We start from the raw sequence: 23,857 nt of genomic DNA, 5'->3' as shown, positions 1-23,857 counted from the left end.
ACAAAGCTAATCAAGTGACTTGGAAATAAAGCAAATTAGCTGAAGAGTTGGATTGTAGGTCGGGAGAAAAGAAGACTGGATCAGGAGCTTAAGAGCAACCAGCAAGAATTGGCGGTGCCACTTGGAGATGGTGATGGGCGGCTGTTAGGAATTCCATGGACTGCAGGTAAGAAGAAACAGGTTTGTGTGGCCAGAGGATTTCAGTGGAATATCAGGAAGAATTTCCTGACTGTAAATGTCAAGAGCTCGGGTTTACAGGATCAAAGAGAGGCTTCTGGGATGTGCTTATCCTAGGAATATTTTTTAGCCTCAAGCGAGAAGGCCGGGCGGTTTCCCCTCCGTGGCTGTACTGGACGGCCTCCTCACCATCTGTCAGTCTCACGTTGCTGGGAGGCACGCCATACACTGCTGCTTTCACAGTGCCCTTGCCAGTGTCCACGCCCAGCTCAGGGGCTGTGGAGCTTTCCCCGCAGAAAGGAACAGCTAAGCCTTTCACTCCCAGTTCCTCAGTTGGACCAATCCTTAAGGTGTACACTGTGGTTTTTCAGCTTCTCAGCACTTAGGCCGGCTCCTTCTGAGCCAAGGGCCCTCTGGGAACAATGCAGCCTCTGTGTGTTGACAGTAACAGCCTGCAGGCCGGAGACACTCAGCCAAACTCTCCCTCTGTTTCACATGGGTCAGACTGCACATCTTACCTGCAATAGTCCGCGCCTAGTCAGCCCCAGCCCCTCCAGAGCCAAGTGCCCCCGCTTTTCACCTATTCCCCAACCTTTCATGTAAGTTGATTTCTAGCTCTTTTGCCACATTGATACCACTCCTCATGCAGGATGGTCTCTACCCACCTTCCATCCCACCCACCGAGTTAACAATAACACATAACACATGAGTGGCTCGTGGCCTGACACTAGGCAGTGGGCACCAGAGGGTGAGGTACCTACTGCTTAATTGGGCAGCTGGGTATTTACAAAAGGTTTGGCCTGCAAAGAGATGCCAGTCTTTTCCTATAACATTATTGATTTTTATTTATTGTGCCGTTTTGATTTACATGGGGAGTTAGGAACGTTAAACAAGCCTGGAGTTTTTACACAGTCTGTTTCTGCCGAGTTTAGAGACTTTGGAAACATCGTTTGACTCTGGCAAAAAGGCAGTTCTGCAAAGGTGTTTAAACCTTCCTTTTGTTCTGGGCTGGGAGTTAGAGAGGGACATGTGCTCATGAAGAAGGTAGACTTTCAACTCCTAAGCAACCGCAAGAGAGCAGAAACTATGTTGCATGTACGTCCTGTGCAGTGTACAGATTCAATATTAAAGGACGTATCAGACCACCCTCCCTCCAGAAATGCCTCCCCTTCAAAGAGATATCACAATATTTCTCTTAAAGGCTCCATTCAGTGGTGTGTGTTGCCGTGTATGGAACTGCACAGCATGAATGCATAGAAGAAGATTGGATGGATAGTGGGACAGTGTAGACGATTTAAAAGAAAGAATAAGGAAAGTAAATGAGATTTCAAGGAACAAAATGGAGGTGTGTGTGTGTGTGTGTGTGTGTGTGTGTGTGTGTGTATGGTGTAAGGCCTGTTGATCCTATTGGTTTCTGTCTCTGAAGTTTGAGTTGCCCTTTTTTTATATTGTGTAAATTCTTAGTAGAATGCACAAGTATCAGGGAGAGATCAGAGTTCCACCTTTGGAGTCTTTTCTTCAGATTCATGATTTTCTCTCTGAAAAACATGATGACACTGTTGTTTAGATTTGGGGTTCTTGGTTTTAAGAGATTGGCACACTGAGCTATGTAAGTACTCCTGGAAGTCCTAAATCCATCTTTAATTTTCATCTCATGAACTCACATCTATAGGACTCTAATGTTTCCCATTAGTAATTCAAACAGAATGGCAAAACCCCAAATTCAGCTCCGTTGAATGTGCAAGACATTTCCAAAGATGTATGTGTAGTTCTATTCTCACGATTCTATCCTGACAAGCCTCCTGATCCTGCCCACCAGATCCTCATATACTTTTGCTCTTAGTCAAATCCAGTAGAGCCTTAAGAATTTTTATTCAACAGGAGATAAGAGGACATAGAGAGGAAAACTCAGCTTGCTCTACCTGAAGTCTCCCACTTACCAGCGGTTTCCCTTCTAGGAATCCATCGCAGAAGTTCTGCACATTCTCCACCGAAACTTCTGCTCTGGGCAGTGTATCCCACTCCTCATCTACGGTCCGGTAAATTGCCAAAGCAGGCAGTTCAGACTCTTTCAGTTTGAAATATGAGATCACCTTCTCATTGGCTCTCACACCACTGTCCACCAGAATAAAAAGAATCTGCAGTTGGAGAGGTTTAAAAGGGAAACATCTATCTGAGGTCCGTAGGAGAAAGAGACATCTCATAATTGTTGCATTTTACACTGATGGAACGTATGGTCTGTGACATCCACTTGAATGGATTTCTTCTCTATTTTTCACTGCTTTGGTATTTTACCCCTTTGATCAAGTTTTAAAAAAATTTAAGAACACAGAATTGGAAGCAACTTTAGCTAAATAAGCAAGGATAGCCTAATGGTTAAAAGCAGATAATACATTTTAAGCTTTGTTTCTGGTACTTTCTAGCTGTGCGACTTTGGCACATTACTCAGCCTTTCTGAGACTCAGTGTTCTCACTGGAAAAATAGACTTCTGTTGGGGGAGATTAAATGACAGGATCCATCTAATATTTCCAGTATCATTTTTAGCATAAGTGCTTGATAAATGTCAACTATTTTATATTATTAAATCAAGCCTTCAACCCAAAGAAGACAACTTTATAATATTCTTGTTACAGGACCGTCTACATTTAGAAACACTGAAAACTCCCAGTGTTAAGAAAACAACCACCAGAGTCAGTTTATATTAGTACCAGACAGTTGTCGGCATTGAAAATGTCTCTAGTTTAATGCACTAGCCTTGAAGTGGTTGAAGTTTTACTACTTCAGTGATACAAACAGAACTGTACAAAGTAGAGACGGGACAGAAATAAACATTTATTAGACATCTAATCAGCCCCAGGTATGGTAGGTGCTTTATGTGAGAAATAAGTCCTGAGTTTAAAACTTTAAGAGGCAATGGAAAAGAATACATAAATTGTGACTATTTTCAGTATCTTTGGGTCTCTATTTTCTCTTCACTTTTCAATACAGAAAAAAAATAGACTTACCACCAAAGGAAGATATGGCTATATAGGTCTTTAATAGTATGAAATACATCTTTAACTTATTTAATTTAATTTTTTTGGAATTTTCAAGCAAAATTATCTTTATTGCTTCATTTCATTTTATTCACATTGAAAATATTTGTACCCTTTTTTAAGTTTTAATTTTTTTTACTTTTAGGAAACTCATTCATCAGTATTGGGGGAGGGTTCCAGGAATAGAATTCAGTGATTCACCACTTACACACAACAGCCAGTGCTCATCACAGGTGGCGTCTTTAGTACCCATAACCCATCTAGCCCATCTCCCACCCACCTCACTCTGGAAACCCATAGATTGTTCGCTAGCATTAAGAGTCTCTTGTCGTCTGTTTCCCTCTCTTCTCTTTTATACCCCCCACTTCCCATATGTTCATCTGTTTTGTGTCTTAAATTCCACATATGGGTGAAATCATATGGTATTTACCTTTTTCTGACTGACTTATTTTGCTTAGCATAATACATTCTAGCTCCAAGCACATCACTGCAAATAACAAGATTTCATTATTTTTGATGACTGAGCAATATTCCATTATATTATTTATATATATATATATATACATGTATATATATATAATTTCTCATTTATCCTTGATCAGTTGATGGACATTGGGGTTCTCTCCATAGGTTGGCTACTGTTGATAATGCTGTTATAAACATTGGGGTGCATGTACCCCTTTGCATCTGTATTTTTGTATCCTTTGGGTAAATATCTAATAGAGCAATTGCAACATCTTTAATTTTAAAAAAGAGTACTGCTAGGTGTTATGTCCCAGTTCTTGTTTCATGACCCCTTAACCATACTCACTTTCCTTATTTATCTAATCTCCCTGAACCCATCTCCCTTTCTTTAGTGTCCTGGTACTAAGTATTCAAAAGGGTATGTGCCATTCCAGACTTACCTTCCCCTGGAAAAGCTTGGCAGCATTTTGGTATCTGTGCATGCTTTCCTCATACTCTGGGGAGGCCTTGTTCATCATCAGTAAAAGGTGAATCTGGATCATGCTATTAAATAGGCCAATCACAGTCTGGCAAATTGAAGTGTATTATAGTTAAATGAAAGAGACAAGGAGAAAAATATACATAAATGGCAACCCAGTAAGTAAGCAGGCTGAAATGTAAATAAGAACTATCCATCCATAACACAAATGATAACTAGCCGCCAACTTGGCCTTCCATAGTCTCCTCTCTGGGTGTCATGCAAATGTATAGATCCCTATTTCCGGTCATGAATAAGGTTGAGCCAAGCAACCAGTGGGATATTGCAGAAGTGTGACTTCTAAGGTTAAATCATGAAAGACATAGTGGCTTCTTCCCTCTTCTCTCTTCTGTCACTCTCTGTGGATAGAGAGAGTGCCAGAAGTCCCAGTGTTGGAAGTCATCTTATGAAGAGATCCACATAGCACATAACGAAGGCCTCCTGCTAACTGCCAGCACTGGCCTGCAAGCCATGTGCAGCAGATGCTTGGCCTTAGTCCAACCCCCAGATGATTGACTACCTCTCTAACCAATGATGGCAACCTCACAAGAACCTCCAGATCAGAAGCACCTAGCCTGGCCACCCCCAAATTGCTAACCCACAGGAAACGTGTGAGATAATCAAATTTTACTATTTCAAGCTGATAAATTTTGGGGTAATCTGTTATACATCAATAGATAACAAATATATCATTTAACATATCAGTTACTTTTTCTCAGTCCCTTTCCTTGTCGCAAGAGCAGTCAGATACATTTTTGGGCGCTTATTACGTGCTGAGCACTGTTTCCAGGTCTTTACATATAATAACTAATTTATCCTCAAGGTTTCAGTTTTATAGGTTAGGGAATTAAGGCAAAAACTTTCCCAAAGCTGCATAAATGGTGGACCCACCAAGGGTTCACACCAGGCAGTCTGGATCCAGAGTCCATGCTCTTCATTGTTTAATTTTTTAGAGAGAGAGTGAGAACAGAGGAGAGTGGCAGGGGGAGGGGAGACAGAAACTTAAGGAGGCTCCATGCTCAGTGGATCATGAGCTGAGCCAAAATCAGGAGTCAGAAGCTTAACCAGCTGAGCCTTTCAGGCGCCCCAGAGTCCATGCCTTTAACCATCCGGTTGTCCTGCCTTATACAGAGCTAACTGCAAAACTTCCCCTAAACCAACTCAAATGAAGGCCATCTTCATGAAACCTCAGCAATAAGATAAGCTCTTCAGAAGGCCGAAAGCATTGGCTCTTTATTTTTGCTGATGAGAGAAGGTGATTTCCCATGAAGTTGTCATGATAGAGGGGAGTAGAAGGACAGCCATGAGCTAGAGTGAGGAGAAGAGACAGCATGAAACTATAGCACGGGCTCCCTTCACGTCCCCTCCGCTCTGAAACAGTGCTCTAAGAGTCTCTGTTTTAAATAAATCCCATTCCTTTTCACCCCTCCCTCCAAAATACAGAAAGATTTGCTATAAAACTAGTATGTGTACAGGAAGAGAGAGTATGGTGGATGAATGAACTATCAGGCAGAGTTCCAGGATGCTGAAAAGGGGAGCCAGGTGGGGAGGATTCTTCTGGAAGGTACAAAGGACTCTGTAGAGATTCTCCAGCAGTATTGGCCAACATGTAGGCAAGGAGCACTCAGTGAGTTCTTTCACAAACTTTCTCCCTGGAATTTGTTTGTTTGTTTGTTTATATTTTAGAGAGAGAGAGAGAGCAGGGGAAAGGGGCAGAGGGAGAGAGAATCTTAAGCAGGCTCCACACTTAGGGTGCAAGCCAATGCAAGGCTTAATCCCATGACTCTGGGATCATGACCTGATGCTTGGCCAACCAACTGATCACCCAGGTGCCCCTCTACCTGGAGTTTAAAGCCAGTTCTTAGATTTTAAATTTGGGAGATTGGATGTTAAATAATAGTCTCTTGTTTTACTAGATCTTGCTACTTAAACTTAAAGCATGCATGTATCCTCCTAGAGCAGAGAGGGGGGATAATTTGGGGGGTAATCAAGAAATCAAAGCTAAGGAGTCAAAAGGTACAGCTGTCTTAACAGAAAGGGTTGGGCATATCAGAAGTAATTAACTTAATCTTAATAGACAGTCTGATTTTCCACCTAGAAGCTAAGTATGTGCATTAAAAGTATCCAGCTGGTGTAATACATCCAGCAGCAGATGATAAATAGCTGCAGTAGGGTAGGCAGGTCTCCAAATGAGAAACATATCACTTTTGGGAAATGTAGAAGTCACAATAAAAGTTGAACTTGTTTTTCTAAAGGAATTCTTACCTGATTTCGTCTTGATGTGATTTGCCCTCACTACTCTTGTGGAATTTAAAATAATATGTCTAAGATAAGAGATGAACCAGGCAGAAGAACTCAGGAAGGCCAATCCTTGCTTAGTTAGCCTGCAGAACTCCAGGACCCTGAGGCCATAAACCTAGGGACTATAAGATCATCTTTTCCCGCAAGCACTCCTGACCTTCACAAATATAATCATGAGAATGATGATGGTCTAGGAGAAAACTGCTTTTTTGGTTATTTCTGCCAACACCCACGGGGTGCATGTGTTTGGAATCTTAGCAAAAGTGGAAATGGAGTCACCACTCTATGAAGACAAAGGTGGTGTGAAAGATGGACAGGAATTTAGTCAACAGGAAGAGGGGTGTTTCCTATTGAAGGCTGTGTGGGGCAATGGAAAAACCACAGGATTCTGTCAGACTAGTCATGAAGAAAAGCAAGGACAAGTGCAGAGGGCTGCTCCTGAAGCTCAAATTGCTGGTCATATGTCCAGCAACTTACTTCCCTTTTCTAAACTCTTTATTTACCTGTGAAATGGGAGTAAACACTATGAGCTAATGCATCAGGAGTTAAAATTTCTGCCTTCAGTCCGACCTCTCCGACTTACCATGTGACCTTGAATAAGTCACTTGGATCTTAAATGTGTTTCTTGATAAAATGGGCATAGTAATTTTCTCTCTTTGGCCTCAAAAAATCAATGTGAAAATTAAGTGAGAAAATGGGTGTGAATTGGCTTTGTGAGTTATAAAAACCATGACGTGCTCCAAAGTGCTGTTATTAGAGAATGCATAGCATTTGAGAACTGATGAGACCCATGGAAATTAATACTCTACCACTTTATGTTCTATATCAGGGAAAAGAAAAGACAGGACATGGAAGATGATTCATTGTGTACGCTGTAGAGTGCCAGATGACCAGAAGATTATCAGAACAAGTGGATCAATCCTTCACCCAGGTGACATGCGACATGTAACACCAAAAGATAAACCTAGAAAGAAAGCCGTGTCACCGTGAAGGTCTAGGATGTGCAGGGACTGCCGGACCAAGAACTGTTAGTTACAGGTCCACAAGGAGGCAGATGAGGTTTTAAAAACTTTTGTGGAAATTCTACATTGCTGTAACAATATGTGATCAGTGGGCTTTAGTTTTTAATATTTCATTTGTCTATTAATTTACTTTTATTGTATTTTGCAAGAGGATTGGTCAGTGATGCCTTTGGAATAACGCGGACCTTCACCATAGATTACAATTTTGTTTGAAAAGTGTGGTCTACAGTGCCGCTTGGATGAGTTGCTTTTCGTGGACACTGTTAGGTGGCAAAGCTCAGAAGTTTTTGACTCGGTCACCTTGACTCTACATTCTGGCTCTCTTCCTTACTAGTCATCTAATGAGTGTTTAAGTTTTCTAGCTCTGTTTCTTTCTTTGTTGAAGAGGCACAAGTCTATCATACTTAAAGGGCTAGAGTTTGCAAAATAAACAGCTGAATGTTCCTTAATATCAGTTACTGTTATTATTGGTCCAAGGTTTAGAACTCCTGGAGGGAGGGAGACAAGTATTCTCCCTGACTAGGGACTGAAGGGTCTGGAGCCAAGGACTATTGTTTACCGCAGGGTTGTACTCTGTCACCAAGTGGAGGCTGTTGATCTCAATGAAGCGGCTTAATTTAGAGTCATCGATGCTTTCAATGTCATTGCTTTTTAAATCCAATTGTTCGTTATCCACCTGGGTAACACAAAAAAGATAAAGTTGTCACTGCTGTGTTTTTATTCATTCATTGATAAATATTTCTAGATTATCTACCACATGTCAGGCACTACAGCTCAAAAGACGTAAAGGTAAATAAGAAATATTCTCTGCTTTCAAAGAACACACTGTCCTGTGAGATACAGAAATGTCATCACAGGGGAAACATGGGCCCACACAAGTCACCTAAAGGAAGAGCAGAGAAGTTTCCAGAGAGAAGTAAGTCTTGTAAAATAGCTAAAATTTGGTTAGATGAATGAGGATGAGGAGAGAGTTGTCATTGAAAAAACAGTATTTGCAATAGACACAAAGATGAAAGATCCTATGTTCTGGAAGGTGCAGTTAGTTTGCCATAACTGTAACAGTAGTTACAGTTAAGTGTGAGTGGGAGAGGGACAAAGTTAGTGGGGTAGGGCTTTGAAGCGGAGCTAAATAGATTCAACTTTAAGAACCTGAAGCCAAGGGGATCCATATACATAATCAGATTTATGTATGTATCCTTTTAATGTGAAATAATACAGAGAAAAGCATGAAACATAAAATGTAAAACTCAGTTTTTAAAAAATTATCACAAAGCAAACAACTGTGGAACTGTGGAGCCAACACTTGGGTGAAGAAGTAGAGCATTGCCAGAACTGCTGACACCTCTGTCCTCCCTTCTGATCCATAATTTTCTTTTTTCTTTTTTTTTTTTTTTTGCCAAAGGTGAGCATTACCTGACTTTTATGGTGGCCATTTTCATCCTTTCCCTTATAGAGTTAGATGCACTTAAAGATGCACTTTATAATCCGATGGTTTAGTTTTCTTTTTAAAAACTTTATGCAACCATTTGCATAAGTATATTGTCATGTCATCACATGTAGCTGAAATTTGTTCATTTTCCTTGGCATATAATACGCCATTGTATAAGTATGCAAAACTTACTCATTTTACTACTGATGGATATTTAGATTATTTCCAGTTTCTGATTATTAAAATAATGCTACAATGAACACTCTTGTTCATGGTACATATCTGTTGATCATATACCTTGGATTAAAATTTTTCATTAGACAGTGTGTGTATCCTTAACTAACAAAAATTGCCAAGCTATTGGGCATTTGGGTGGCTCAGTTTGTTAAGTATCCAACTCTTGATTTTGGCTCAGTCATGATCTCATGGTCATAGATTCAGCCCCATGCTGGGCTCTGCGCTGACAGCATAGAGCTTGCTTGAGATTCTTTTTGCCCTCTCTCTCTGCTCCTCCCATTCTCTCTCTCTCTCTCTCTCTCTCTCTCTCTCTCTCTCTCTCTCACTGAATAAATAAGATTTAAAAATGCCAAACTACTTCCTAAAGTAGATAATAATTTATGCTTACACCTATATTGTTTGAAAGCTCTCATTGGTCCAACACTTGGCATTATCAGCCTTTAAAATTTTATTTATTCTGTTGAATGTGTGGTAGTGTCTTACTGTGGTTTTAATTGGATTTCTCTGAGTAACTCCTTGTATGTCCTCTTTAATGAAGTGTCTATTCAAATAATTTGCCTATTATTATATTGATTTGTCTTCCTTTCACTGGTTTGAAGATGCTTTTATACACTTTGTCATATGAGTCCTTTGTTGCTTCTATATTGCATATCTTCCCTCCCTGGTGGGGGTTTTTGCTTCCCTTTTGTGGGTTATTGCTCATGAACGGAAGGTAATTTCAGTGTAGTTGAGGTTATCAATCTTTCCCTTAGTAGCTAGTGTGTGTTTCTGTTTTGTTTTGTTTAAAGATCTTTGACTGCACCAAAGTCATGAAGAAATTCTCTTAACTCCTAGAAACATTACTATTTTATCTTTCATGATAGATTTGAAGCCTACCTGGAACTTATTTCTCTCACTTTAAAATGGATGCTTCAGTCTTTGATTTTTATCATCATCCTTCTCTAAAATATGTATTAAAATCTACACATGTCTCCCTTACGGGGCTATAAATGCATCCATAAATTTTATATGTAGATTTCATTATCATTCGGTCCAAATGTTTTCCAGTGTCTGTTATTTCTTCTCTAACCTATTGGCTCTTTAGAATTGTATTTCTTAATCTAATCTTGTTATTGATTCCTAGCTTAATTTCTATATTTTATTTATAGCATTTGTCAACTTCTATATGTGTTATATATGTCCTTAAAATTATGTATAATCTACAGTTTTTTAATATAGTATTCTGTATATACTAATGACTTACTTGGTTAATTTTATAGTTCAAATTTTCTATATTCTTAATGAATTGCTTAACCAATTTATTTTATCAAGAGAGTAATATTAAAATCTTTGATATTAATATCAAAGACAGACTGAGTCAGGTGGCTCAGTCTGTTAAGCGACTGACAATTGCTTTTGGCTCAGGTCATGATCTTACAGATCCTGAGTTCGAGCCCTATGTCAGGCCCTGAGCTGCTGGTTTGGAGCCTGCTTAACATTCTTTCTCTTCCCCTCTCTGTCCCTCCCCTGCTCCCAAATAAATAAATTAACTTTAGAGGGGGAAAATGTATTAAAATATCCCACCATGATTGTGAATTTAACCATTTTTTCTTACAATTCTGTCAGTTCCTGCTTATATATTCTTAGGCCATTATTAGATGAATACAGATTTAGAACTGTTAAATCTGGGCAAATTGAAATATGTATCCTTATAAAGCACTATTCTTTATTTCTAGTTATTTTTGTTGCCTAGAAGACTACTTTGTCTAACATTAATATGCTTATATAGGCTGTCCATAGGAAGTATGGAATGGTATAGCTCTATTCTTTTACTTTTAATATATCTCTATATTTTATGTGTGTCTCTATGTTTTAAAATATGTCCTTGGTAGAAAGCTCAGAGTTTTATTTTTAAATCCAGTATGCTAATCTTTGTCTTTGAATTGCTTTATTTTTATAGAATGTAATTACTAATAGATTTAATTCTATATGCATTTCTCTTGTTTCTGCCTGTTCCAAATCTCACTTTCTTTCACTTTTGGACTACTTTGAATTTTTTGAGCATTTTATATTATTCCTTCCTTCCCTTTATTGGCTTCGATGTTACATGTGCTGCCGTCATTCTCTGGAGGATTACCAGCACACATTACACAACATGCATTCTTTAGTTACCAGCATCTAATTTTAACTGTCAATTTTGTCTCTTCTTGGACAATGTAGAGATTAGAACAATTTGATACAGCTTTCCTCCATCCAACTCCATTCCTTGGCCCCATGTTCAAAACTTAACAGATTATTATATTGTGAATTTTAATTTTAAATCTCACAAGATATTATTATTGCTAGCTAGTCAATATACATTTACATTTATGCACACTTTCACATTTTAGCTTCTCTTCGTTTCTCCCTGGACTTTAGAGCTTCTACCTGGGATGTTTTGCCCTCTGTCTAGAGAACTTCTTTTAGTATGAGTAAGATCTGTTGGGCAACATAATCTCTCAGTTTTGTTGCTGAAAATATCCTTATTTCAGCTTTATTTTGAAGCCAATTTTGCTGGAGATAGAAGGATATGTTGACAATTATTTTCTTTCTGTTTTTGCAAGATAGAATTTTTATATATAGCATTCCACTCTTTCTACTGAGAAGTCATTTGTGAAACAGTATTACCTTTTTCATATTGCTTTGAGAATAATCTTTCTCTGATTTAAGATTATTCTTTTTTGAGTTTCAGTTGTTATACTATGGCATGGCTAAGGGTAGATTATATGTATGATACATATGTATAATTACATATGTATAGATGTATATGTGTGGGTATATCTATGTATGTGTACATGGATATCTATCATATATATCATATACACATATGTATCCATATATGATCATCCTAATATAATGTCAGGGATAGAGATGATTTGTTGTTCTTAGGGTACTGTTCTTTACGCTTCAAAGTGTGGCAAAAGCTGTTTTACTAAATCTATCTCCTACTTCCTCTTCTGGGCCCTGGATTTCAACATTTACTTTTCAGGCTCCTTGAGTGTCACAAAAAAACTAATAGACTTCTCAGCCTCTTGAATGCTTCTTTAAGAACTGGCAGGAAAAGCCCCCCAGACAAAAAGCAGTCCTAATACAGGGTTTTCCTTTTGAATTTTCATCTTCGAGATCTTAGTCTAGATCTTTCTCTCTCTCTTGCTAGTTCTCCAAAGCCTCTTGCCCCTTTACTGTTTGCCTGGATTTTAAAACAAATTGTTTTTGGTGAAACGGATTATCTGGTTACCTAGTCTGTTACCTCAGATTTTCATTGTAAAGCTACCTTTCCACCATACGCATATATATTAAAAGATAGGACTTAATACTGTCAATTCTTCCTTATTCCCTGAGTTTTCCATTCCCCTCTACTAATCTGCTGGTGCCATAAAGACACACGATAATGCTTCCATCACCCACAGCAACTATGCCTACAGACAAATGCTAGTTTATGAACAGTTCTGTTTCAGAACTGTTGAGAAACACTTTTGAGAACCTTGAGCTACCAACCTTTGGACATTTCAACCCCTTTCCTTATGTTTGCTATCTCATATAGGTCCTGCCCAATCTCCTCTTGCTCAGGATCAGAACTATCCTTTACCCCCAAGCTACTTTCTTCCAATCTACCCAGCATAGTCAGAGGTAACTGTTGTTTTAATTTATGCAGGAAGGAATTCATTTAGGTAAATTAAACAGTAGGATTCCAAGCTTGCTCATTATGTCATTTTCATGATGACTCCCATTTGCCAGTTTTTCTCTTCTTTTTTCAGGTGGTCTTTCATTGGTTAATTAAAAGCAGTATGCACCTTTAAGAGGTCCAAGGCACACTGTAGTTAATATTATTCATTCTGGATGTATCTCCTGTAGTACATTTGCAAATGAATCATTTGTCCCGTGCCTCTTGGATGTTAGGCACTGAGGCACAGGAACGCTGACATTCACTCAGATAGTGATTTAATTATTTTATGACTGCCTTGCACAACTCAAATTAAAAAAATTAATAAATGCTGAGTTACAAAAATACATACTTCAAAATAAGAAATTTGAAAAAAATTCATCAAAAGCATAGGATATCTTAAAATGTGAAGGTCCTGGGCACCTGGGTGGCTTGGTTTGTTAAGCCTCTGACTCTTGGTTTTGGCTCAGGTCATGACCTCATGGTTTGTGAGTTTGAGCCCGGAGTTGGGCTGCTGGTGCACAGCCTGCTTGGGATTCTCTCTCTCTCTCTCTCTCTGTACCTCCCCCTGCTCATGTTCTAGCTCTCTCAAAATAAATAAAAATAAATTTAAAAAATATGAACTCTCACTTTGTATATTTAATTGTCTTAATATTCACAGAATTCTGAGTGGAAGGCTTAGGGCAGAAATATAAAAGCAAGAGGAAGGACACTCGGGTGGCTCAGGCCTTTAAGCCTCCAACTTCAGCTCAGGTCCTCATCTCACAGTTCGTGGGTTCCAGCCCCGCATCAGGCTCTGTGCTGACAGCTCAGAGGCTGGAGCCTGCTTTAGATTCTGTGCCTCCCCCTCTCTGCCTTACTCACGCTCTGTCTCTCTCTATCTCTCAAAAATAAATAAACATCGAAAAAAATTAATAAAAAATAAAATCAAGAGACGTCTTCCTAAGGGGACTCCTGGCCCAGTCTCTCCCATCCTCCTTCCCTGGCCCTAAGAGTGAGGAGAGAAAGAAAATGAGCCCACAGAATCTCTGAGGCTGCTTAAAGCCTGCTTCGCCAGCTGGCATGTCTCCTTCATACCTTGGGCTTGCTAATTGCAAACATGAAAATCATCATTATTATAATCACAATCAGGACCCTTTTCATATTTCATGTGTCAAAATACTTCCTGATTATTTGTCTAGGAACTCCAGCGGCTGCACCTCACCTACCAGAGCTGCGCTGCGGCCAGGGAGCCCCACCCCCTCTGCTCTTTTCCGGGCAGCCCTTCCCACTTCCCAGAACGGGGAGAGCAGGAAGTGCCAGTCACTCCAGGTGTTTCTGGACTTAAGGAATGCGGCCTGTTGGAAGCAGAGGACGTTAAGTGGTGATAACTTTCTCCAAGTAGCAAAGAGTTTTAATAAAAACCACTCTCCTCAAGTCTCTCTAGACTGTAATGCTTCTTTTAATGAAACATGGCCGACTGGTTCACTCTTTCTTAGACTAATAAACTCTGGAACGTTCACATGTAGGGCTCCTGGAAACAATATTTGAACAGGAAATCTCCCTCTGTAAGGGGAATTATTTGCATAAGGCACTGGTCAGAAAATCTGATCCTGAAACCAGAGTTGGGGAAACATTTTTTAATATATTGTTTTCCAGTTTTTGGAAAGAATTTAACTTGAGATATCATATTATTTTCTCCCCCAAGAAAGAGGCACCAGAAGAAAAACAGAAACTGTAAACCAGAAGAGTTGCCACCTTAAAGTAATTTTGAGACTCCTCGAGAATATTTGAAATGGATTATTTTATGTTTTAGACACTAATATCATACCAACAGATTAATCAGGTATTTTTTCTGTTCATTAGTACTTTGGCAATATTCTCTTGAATTCCTATATGTTTCTTTAATTAACAACCCAGTATTTCATAAAGTATATTAAACTTGTCTTACACCACAGCTATAGTATTAAATATCTTGAATAGCACTGAGAAATCATTTGTTAAACAAAAACTCTCATGTCCCTGGGTTTGTTTTTGTAAACTGTTTAGCTTGCCTTATATTTCATAAATATATACTTTAGAAAAAAACTTAATTTGACATACCTTACTTCTTGCATCTATTACTTTATTTTCATACACTAGTTCCTTTTGATTCTTTTTGTTTGGAAAGGTGCATTGCTTTTTTTCTTTTTCTCTTTCTCTTTCCTTCTTTCTTTCTTTTGTTCTTTCTTTCTTTCGAGAGAGGAGGAGGGACAGAGAGAGAGAGAATCCCCAGTAGGTTCTGCACTGTCAGCACGGAACCCATTGCAGAACTCAATCCCATGAACTGTGAGATCATGACCTGATTCAAATTCAAGAGTTAGAAGCTTAACTGCCTAAGGCACCAGCCCTGCAAGGTACATTTCCTATAATAAGTATCCAGCCCATAACCGTATAAGGAATGAAAGAATGCCTTTACTATGTTTCCGTTACTATCCTGTTGGGTCAAAGTTAGACTAATTATATTTCTTAAAATAGAGGTGACTGAGGAAACCCAAAGCAGGATAAACATTCAAATAATACCTGAAATTCCATTTTAGAATGGACTTCTGGTTTATTCACCCCAGAATTATACCTCCCTTAGGGCAACAATGAGAGTACTTGAGAGAGTGTGGAGGGTCTCCCTGCAGTCACACTCACAAACGGGTTGTCATACACAACTTATTATTGTTTCACTTACTTAAATTCTTCCTGATCACATTTACATAGTTGGCCTGCCCTATTTTTTGGGAGTGGTGTGTTCAATGAATAGAACAGTTGCTGGTTTCTTATTGCTCAAACAGGTCAAAGCATCCAGTACTGTCAACTCATTACAGTCTTAATATTTTTTCACCTATCATTATTCCAGTTTATTTCTAAATATGTTCTTACAATTGGAAACTCTCTATGCCTAAATTCTGAGATTTCTTTTCCCAAATATATAATGCCTAGAGTAAATCTGGAGAAATAATCCTAGGGCTTAAGTAGTGCCAAGGCAGGGGTGTGGGTAGATAAATGATTTTGGAAAAAGTGATTTAAATAAGTAGGCTTTAGAATGAAGGACATTAGGGTAGATAGAATCTCAGAGTAAAAACAAAGGTTTTTGTCAGGATTCAGTACTTTGGAAAGTTACTGTTGTATCATAGAAATGGGATGATTTGGAGACAGCTGTGCTGGGTATGAATCAGATACCTGTTTACCCTATAGACTTTTTTCTTTTTAATGATTAAAAAATTTTTTTAACATTTTTTATTTTTGAGAGACAAAGAGAGATGGAGCATGGGCAGGGAAGGAGCAGAGAGGGAAACACAGAATCTGAAACAGGCTCCAGGCTGTGAGCTGTCAGCACAAAGCCTGACTCGGGGCTCAAACTCAGGAACCATGAGCTCATTAACTCAGCTGAAGTCTACACTTAACCGACTAAGCCACCTAGGTGCCCCTACACTATGGACTTTAGAGAACTGAATTGATCTTATGGAACTTTAGCTTCTTTATTGACAATGCAGGGATGATAATAATGATTACATCAGATTCTTGAGAGAATTAAATGTTTAGAACCCTGAAAAACATCTAGCATAGTGTCTATCATAAATCAGGCACTAAAAACAAATATAAAAACAAACTGAATGAATGATACATTTAAGATGAAGGTAGGTACCAAGAGATTTGCAACAAGTTCCCATTTTCTAGTTTAAAAATGGATAGTCTTGGGGCACCTGGGTGGCTCAGTTGGTTAAGCATCTGACTTCAGCTCAGGTCATGATCTCACAGTCTGTGGGCTTGAGCCCCGCATCGGACTCTGTGCTGACAGCTCAGAGCCTGAAGCCTGCTCATATTCTGTCTCCCTCTCTTTCTGACTCTCCGCTGCTCGCTCTCTGCTCTCTCTCAAAATAAAATAAAGACATTTTTTAAAAAACATTAACAAAATAAATAGTCTTGATGTTATTTTTTTGAAAAAAAAATTTGGCAAAAATTAGACTAAATGAAGTATCCCAAACTCCTGAATAATAATCCCATTAAAATATGGACCAAAGTTTTGAAAGCATAAACTGAGAAAAATATGTTTATCTAAATGTTGGGGCTGCACAAGCAGAACCTCTCCCAGACCTGCCAGTGGAGTGGGGCGGGACCGGTGTGTTTGTTTTTGGTGAGGCACAGCAATAATCTTATCCACAGGGTTCCCAGGGGTTCATTCAGAGTAGGGCTGCCTCTAGTGGTAAACAAAAAGCAGATGCTAAAAGAGCATGAACAGCTCTGGGAAGTCATCAACAGGGCTTTACAAAGAATAGATTGTAAGCAAAGCTAATGTGCCTCTTAGAGGTTATAAAACCTGTAGAGACATTGGAAGCAACAGCTCTTGTTTTTCTTCCCCACGTATGTATATCGTGGTAGTACTAAGACATTTATTCACTTATTTAATTTTTTTAGGACCAAGACTTTTAAATCGTTCTTTATGAGGCTTAAAAATAACGAACGGGGAAAGAAGTACCTGTAGAGATGTAGCTGATTAGAATTTTTCTATGGAGGGGTTGCTACCAGTGGTTCAACAGTCACACAAAAGGCATTAGCCTAACCGTCCATCTTTCTTACCAAAAGCTTTCTATTGGAAGAGCTTTGTTGAATCTTGTTTCACAATGATGAAATGCAAATGCAACTACTGTCCCAGTGGGGAAAGAACTGGTGAAGGGACTCAGATGTACTTTTGGAGGTGAGTCAGTTTCTCAAGTACTTCGGAGGGTCTTGGTGACCAGAGGCATATTGTAGGGCTTTGGAATACAAATGCGAACAATTTGCTGTTCCTACCCTTGAATTGCTCATGGTCTAATAGAGTAGTAGGTGAGACAGACACAAAGATATATGGCATGTACTATAAAGTGATAAAAGGAAATAGAGATATCAAAGTATAGAGGAATAGGCAGGCCAATTTGAAGATTAATGGAAGCTTTGTGTAGGATACAATGCCTGAACTTGTTCATTGGAATCTAAGGAGTTAGCTGGGTGAGGCTAGGTGAAAGGGGGCATTGAGGGTAGTGGCATTCTGGGCAGAGGAACAGCTTGTGTGGGTGAAAACATGGAATTGTATCATCAAACTGTGTATACTTGGGAAGTAAGAGGGTAAAGCCTACAGTGGGAACATGTTGGAAAAGGGACTAGAGAAGCAGATAGCGGCCAGGTCATAAAAGACTATATGTAACATTAAATATGTTGGTTTTTTGCCTTATAAGAAATGGGGAATATTGAAGAGGTTTTTAAATTTTTTTTTAATTTACATTTGAGAGAGAGAGAGGGAGAGCATGAGCAGAGTAGGGTCAGAGAGAGAGGGAGACATAGAATACAGAATATGAAGCAGGCTCCAAGCTCTGAGCTGGCTGTCAGCACAGAGCCTGACGTGAGGCTCGAACCCTCGAACCATGACATCATGACCTGAGCCAAATTTGGATGCTTAACTGACTGAGCCACCCAGGAGTCCCTGAAGAGGTTTTAAGAAGGGAGTGCCATGGTCCAATTTCCATTTTAAGTGCAGCATGGTGATACCAATCTAGAAATTGGATATGAAGTAGCAAAGGGAGACTAAGAGGCTATTGAAATTGTTTATGTCAAAATGCAAAGATCCTAAATGAGAAATAAAGTATAAAAAGTGAAGGGGAATATAGATTTAATAACATTGGATGTACAATTGGCAAAAATTAGGCTAAATGAACATAACCATTCAATGCAAGTGTTTTAGGGGAAAGACTATAATTTAGCAGGTGCAGATGATAAATTTAGTTTTAAACATGTTGAGACAGTAGCACTTGTGAGTGTATCCAAATAGTTATATACAACAAGCATTTGAATCATGACAGAGGTCCAGGATAGAGATAAAGCATTTCAAATCTTCAACAGACACATAATAGTCAAACAATAAGAATTGCATTATCTAAGGAAAATTCATTCATTCATTCATTCATTCATTCATTCAACAAACACTTAATGAGCACATGCTTCATGACACACTTTTTTAGGCTCTGTGGCTGAAGTAGTGGATGGAATAGTTTCTGCTTCTACAGAATATGAATTCTATAAGCCAGATTGGTAAGAGCACTGAGTCAGGAAGCAGTGTAGATGGAGGCAGAGAAGATCTCGAGAAGACTAAAGAGAGGACCAGAAGTAGGCGCCTAGAAGTTAAAGAAGGAAAAAATGGTAAATAGACAGTCAACAATGTCAGACATGCAGAGATGTTTACGTAAGTAAGACTTAAAGAATGTTCATTGGATTTGGAAATATGGAAGCAATGCTGACCTGAGTAAAAGCAGTTTTAAGGGAGTGCAGGGCATAGATAAGATAGCAGTGGATTTAAGAGCTTGAAGAAAATTGGAGACGCTGAATATAAAACACATTCAAAAGAGGTGTGGATGAGAAGTGAAATATATAGGATGGAGGCTAGAGGGGGAAGGACATTCATGCAGAAACCTTGAAAACTTTATCTTTTGTCCCAGTTTTGCATTTCCAGTGGATTCTGGGCATATTCCAGATATTCCACCAACAATACAAACTCAAAAACTAACTAAAGCATTAGAAATCTCTATTTCTGGGTATGCCTTCACTATTTCTACATACCCTGGCTTTAAACTTTGCCTCCCTTCCACAATTTTTATATTTAATATCAGCAGGACCTGCCTTTTCTTCACTTTCTATTGCCACCTCTTTACTGCAGACCCTTAGTATATGATTGATTTTGTCAGGCCAACAAAAGTCCTCTCTAACTCTTGGGTTTTTGCTTAACAATCCATCCCAGCCGTCACTTCCAAAATTGTCTTGCTAAAACACATTCCTGTTTGTGTTACTCCCCTGATCTCAAGGCTTTAAGGGCTTTCCAGTGCCAGCCTACCTAAGTGCAAACCCACTAAACTGGTATCCAAGTTTCTCTATAATACAGTTTCAATCAAACTTCTCTGTCTTATATTTATTTTCTCCAAACTTGTATCCTGAGATCCAGTCAAAGTGGCTTGATCAGTGTTTCTTAAGTTTAATTTGTTCACCCACCTTGGACATGAATTCTCCTCTACTTTGTCCAAATTTTTTCTACCCTTTAAATTCAAGTTTAGTCCAATTCCTCATTAAAATAAACTTTTAAATGTTTATTTATTACTTTTGAGAGAGAGAGAGAGAGAGACATGAAATCTGAAACAGGCTCCAGTGTCTGAGCTGTCAGCACAGAGCCCAACATGGGGCTTGAACTTGTGAACCATGAGATCATGACCTGAGCTGAAGTTGGAAGTTTAACTGACTGAGCCACCCAGGTGCCCCTCTTTCCTCATTTTTTTTTTTTTTGGTCAGAATTCCTGCATTGCATTTTTTTAACCATTATAGAACTTTACCCATAGTGATGCTCTTTGCATTGTAGATACTTGAAAATTATGTTTACATTCTCTACTATGTTTTAAGATCTATTGAGAGCAGGGGACATATATCCATGTCTTTATTATCCATATCTTGCAAACAGCAGGGTGGCTGTTTAATGCATGTTTGGTAAATGTAAGGGAACTCCCAATGATATGAAAATATAAAATTTTAGAGCTCAAATTGACCTTAGAAATGATATGGATCAAACTCTTTATATTTTATAGATGAAGGAAATGAAACTAAAAACTGTTAAGTGACTTGCCCATGTCGCATGGCTAGTCAGTGACAAAGTGGTGCTTGACTCTCAGTCTAGTCCTCTTTCCAAGTCATGACAGCACCCATGTGGGAAGCTTGAATTGAGCCGCCATCATTGTCATCATGGTCCTGACCCAGTTGTCCCTGACACCATCATTAGTGTTAAAGGCATAGAACCCTTCCTAGTCTCACACGTTTGTGAATCCATAATCTAAGGAAAAACTGAAAGAAGGCTCACGCAGCCCATCCAACTTACCAGGCGAAAGAGGGAAATGGTGTTCCCAGTGATGTTGTAGTGGGCCAGAACCTCAGAATCACTGCTGATTCCAAATGACACGGCTTGGAATTTTTGCACCATACTATGGAATAGGGACACTGCTGGGATTTCTAAATCCTGAAAACAAGACGGGAAAAAAGAAAACCCACAGGGATTATTTTGGAAAGGAGACACATAGAAATAGAATAGGGAATAAAAGTGTGCTCACTCATATAAAAAAATAATAGACTTGATTTAGTGTCAGTCAAGTGAAAAAACATGGACCTCTAAGTCTGCAGTGGTATGGTTGAATTTTCCAGGCTGGGTGGGCTAATAGGTAACTATAGAATTGTAGCTAAGCCTGACACTCCTGTATGACCTTCCCATAGAACTTGCAGTTTATTAGCAGAGAAGGGCCTCAAAATCATAGATGCCTGTGGAATTTAGCTCCATTCTCATTGATCTATCCGAGGAGTTAAATGTCTTGGGAACAATTTGTGGAGGAAAGAAGGAATGCAAAAATAAAGAGGTGCTGTCAAAGGTCCTGAAAGGAAAAAGAATAAAAAAGTATATTAAAATGGAACTTAGATGTTTTATTAACCAGAGTGTGTGCTGGATGCTGAAGAGCAATCCTCTTTCCCTGTATCGAGCCCGAGGTACTGCCCCTGAAAACACTGTTCCTGTGTTGTTCCAACTCTAGGACTCAGGCCTGCAGCAGACAGCAGGGAAACTGCATCTAAGGGATGATCCAGTCCTTCCATAGCGAGCTGGCATCATCTTCCCTGCTGGCACAGGACCTTCGCCCACAGCAGCTCCAGGCAATCAACAGGAGGAAGCATATTCTTTTTGGACATCTTTCTGGGCTGGAGGAGGAGATGGGCAAAAAGAAAGAAGCTGACTAGCTTGGTACCTGGGGTCAAGCAGAGGGAGTTGGTATCTTGCTCATTGGAAAGGGTGTGTGGAGTTCATCCGAGGCTACGAACAATTGCTAATCTAGGCTTGCCCTTTTTTAATTCTACTTAAAGTGCAATTACTCATGGCTCAAATGACGGACGGCATCTGGTGGCTATTTAAGTTATTGCAAATTCCTCTACTCACTGTCTTGCCTGTCTGTGCCTTTTTGAGAGTGGCTGTTTCTGTCTCCAGCTCAGGTCTCTCGTCACTGACAAATGTGCTCCCGTCTTCCTTCCCCGCACACATCTCATGGCAGCTATTTCCAGCTGTGTACACAGAACTGACAGGGTGAGGGTGAGTTGTAACTAATTAGTGGAAATAGATAAGAAAGTGTGCAATAAGAGTAGGGGCTTGGTCTGTGAGAATAGCCAGATGTTACCTTCAAAGAAAGATAAAAGTGCTGGAATGGTGCCCTTTCATTTATGGCTGCTTTCATTAGCCAGGGAGCCGAGCTGGAAGACGAAGGCTGATACTTTCAATATTCAAAATGTCATCCTTTTTCAACATTTCAAAACAAAGAGAAAGAAGAATGAGGGACTATCTATTTGGTAAGGCTTTAGAAAGAGATTAACTCTTGACTAATATGTTGCCTGGATGATAGAACTCAGGTTTACTCTGGCCCCTGCTTCAGCAATCCAGACACTGACTTAAGATTGAAAGCATTTATAGATGAGAAGATCTAGAACTATTATTTTTTGAGAAAGAGAACAATGGGGTAGAGGGACAGAAGGAGAGAGAGCATCCCAAGTAGGCTCCATGCTCAGAGATGAGCCCAATGAGGGGCTTGATCCCACAACCCTGGGATCATGACCTGAGCTGAAGTCAAAAGTTAGATGCTCAACTGACTCAGCCACCCAGGCATCCCAAGACTCAGAAGTTTTGAAGCAAGTATGAGAAAAACATAATTCAGAGACTGGGAATGTCTTGAAATTGAGAGGTCTAGATTGATAAGCTGAAAGTGAACTCTGTGCCCCTTGACTTCTAGTGCAGTGTCATCTGGCCAGTAGGTGACTCTCATGTCTGCTCTGAGGTAGCATGTTTCTCGTTCTTTGGGGGAACAGAAATGGGGTATCTGGACAAACCTGGAAGAAACCTATGACAGCCACCTCAGCAGCAGCAATGAATTCCATGGTAGCTGGGACATCTGTGAGCCGCACAGTTTCCCGGGAAACACGAGAACCATCTAGACACAGAAAGAGAGAGAAGCAGAAGGTTTTGGGGTTTCAAGTGCAGAAGAAGTAGTTCTAAATGCCGAGGGTATCTATATGCTTTCTTTCCACACTAAACCCAAGGAGATCAAGGTCTCTAGGGGTACTATCATCATTCCAAGGCTTTATTGTTTTATATAGAGGCTGACTTCACCTATGGTCTCTCTCTGAAGAATAATGCTAGACTTCTCTTTTCTCTATGCAACAGAAGTATTTATCCAGCATTTCCTAGAAAATGTTCTACATCTGGAGGAAAAATACTCAGATCACTACCATATTCCCTTCCCTTCATAATACTTTTGCCCTGTGGTCACCGGAGTGTTTTCTTTTTTTACCTGAGGATTCCTGAACTTCTGCTGCAAGTTCTGGAGATAGTTGGCCCATGAAAAGAAATAATAGAAACAGGAATCTGGATTGATCAGCTTCCATCTTTCTTTTCCTGCTCCTGCTCCAAGCCCTGGACCTTGTGTTTGGGGAGCCCACTCCAGGTAACTGGCTGTAGTGTTGTTAGTGTTCTGGGAACTGTGCAGCTGGTTCTCTGGGAAACTTCAACTTCTGAGATTAAAGACCAAGTTCAGTGACAGGATCTCAGAACAGAACCATCCAGAAGAAAGTCAAATCTGTTCATTTAGATTAAATCAAAAGGAAATATTCTCTGCAGGTATTGATCTAAGTACTAGGGAAACAAAAATAAGTATGATCCAACCCAGTCTTTCCCAGATTGTTAGTGTAAAAGATGAACAAATAAACAGATCATTTAAATATAAAATCGGAGGTGATTAAAAATTTAAAAAAAAACTCATAGGATACTATGAAAATGCAGACTTTAGGACATTAAGGACAATGGTGGGGTTCAATGAAGGTTTTCTTCATGCAAAGGATCCCAAAGGAGAGTTCTCTGTAAATAGGATTTTTTTGTTGGCAACAAAAGTGGA

The 23,857-nt window shown here is 39.4% G+C and overlaps 1 protein-coding gene across 1 annotated transcript; it reads right to left on the bottom strand.

Moving 5' to 3' along the window:
* Positions 1–996: 996 nt before the first annotated feature.
* Positions 997–23,460, bottom strand: ERP27 (endoplasmic reticulum protein 27). The gene is made up of 7 exons (XM_029954971.1): positions 23,258–23,460; positions 22,797–22,897; positions 20,761–20,898; positions 8,078–8,194; positions 4,119–4,244; positions 2,118–2,315; positions 997–1,715 (listed from the first exon to the last, which is right to left on the bottom strand). Exons 1-7 carry the CDS (start codon positions 23,349–23,351, stop codon positions 1,668–1,670), a joined length of 822 nt encoding a protein of 273 aa, XP_029810831.1. The 5' UTR covers positions 23,352–23,460; the 3' UTR covers positions 997–1,667.
* Between the last annotated feature and the right edge of the window lie 397 nt (positions 23,461–23,857).

The sequence above is a fragment of the Suricata suricatta genome, chromosome 10 (assembly GCF_006229205.1).
Source record: "Suricata suricatta isolate VVHF042 chromosome 10, meerkat_22Aug2017_6uvM2_HiC, whole genome shotgun sequence".
NCBI classification, from domain to species: domain Eukaryota; kingdom Metazoa; phylum Chordata; class Mammalia; order Carnivora; family Herpestidae; genus Suricata; species Suricata suricatta.
The sequence above is the reverse complement of the archived record's forward strand: the minus strand, read 5'-3'. Positions and strand labels throughout refer to the sequence as shown.

Excerpts from the sequence above, each read along its gene's own strand:
- ERP27 (XM_029954971.1), bottom strand. The coding sequence starts at position 23,351 with ATGGAAGCTGATCAATCCAGATTCCTGTTTCTATTATTTCTTTTCATG. Across the intron at positions 22,898-23,257 it reads AGAAGTTCAGGAATCCTCAG|ATGGTTCTCGTGTTTCCCGG; the intron begins GTAAAAAAAGAA and ends TTCTGTGTCTAG. Across the intron at positions 4,245-8,077 it reads TGACAGAGTACAACCCTGCG|ACTGTGATTGGCCTATTTAA; the intron begins GTAAACAATAGT and ends TCAATTTGCCAG.